General features: G+C 50.1%; 1 protein-coding gene across 1 annotated transcript in view; it reads left to right on the top strand.

Moving 5' to 3' along the window:
- Positions 1 to 726, top strand: part of LOC106942392 (uncharacterized) — a 24,503-nt gene extending 23,777 nt beyond the window's left edge. Inside the window, exon 9 of the mRNA XM_015025660.1 lies at positions 396 to 726. Within this exon, the coding sequence (XP_014881146.1) occupies positions 396 to 444 (49 nt within the window). The 3' untranslated portion in view covers positions 445 to 726. The remainder of the gene's footprint in view (positions 1 to 395) is intronic.
- The last annotated feature ends 88 nt before the right edge of the window (positions 727 to 814 follow it).

Here is an 814-nt window from a genome sequence, read left to right as displayed (position 1 = left end):
GTACCAGTCACCGTTTCGATCACGGTTTTTTTCCATTTGCATTCTGGGTAAAATTCTATCTACAAACGCGAATATGACGTTGGCAGTAATCCAATTCCCCCCCGCCCGTCAACAAAAGTTTTCTAAGGTTTCTTTCTCGAAAAACTAAGACCGGCCCCCGACCAGAAAAGGGAACAGCTATGTGGCCCTCGCAGGAAAAGGTTTGGGGACCCCTGCTGTAAACCTTTTGCTCCTTTATCTGCCGGTTCTAAATGATTCCAGATGAGCTGAACTGTTTGAGTCCAGGTATCAGGATGTAAATACCAGTTTCTCTCCTCTGCAGACTGATGATGATCTGGGTTCTGTGGACAGTAACGTTTCAGTCCAGACTCTCCTGACTGAACGTCTCGTTTCAGGAACGTCCAGCTGCTCGAGGTCCTGAACTCATCGATGAATCAGGACTGACTTCTGGATCTGGTTCTTCTTCTGGACTCTGGGTCAGCTCTGGATGTCTTCAGAACATGTTTGGTACCAGGAGCCTGAAGCCTGGTACCAAACAGTACCAGCTCCAGTTAATCCAGAACCTTCAGGATTATCGTCGCGTTCAGAGACGTTTCAGTCTCAGGCGTCCTGATGTCTCTGAGGAAACCACAGCTTTCACTCTGGAAGGAAAACCTTCGGTCTAACCCCCTCAGAGGTTTTCCTTCCTCTGGACCAAACGGTTGTTTTCTCTCCTGGGACAGACACTCTACATTAGCGGTTCTCAACGTGGGCGGTACCGCCCCCCAGGGGGCGTTCAGAGTACGGCAGGGGGCGCTGGCGGACATTTTTACGC

This window comes from Poecilia latipinna, unplaced genomic scaffold (genome assembly GCF_001443285.1).
Source record: "Poecilia latipinna isolate Pla-1442-1.1 unplaced genomic scaffold, P_latipinna-1.0 Scaffold4241, whole genome shotgun sequence".
Lineage (NCBI taxonomy): Eukaryota > Metazoa > Chordata > Actinopteri > Cyprinodontiformes > Poeciliidae > Poecilia > Poecilia latipinna.
This window is presented reverse-complemented; position numbering and strand designations above follow the sequence as displayed.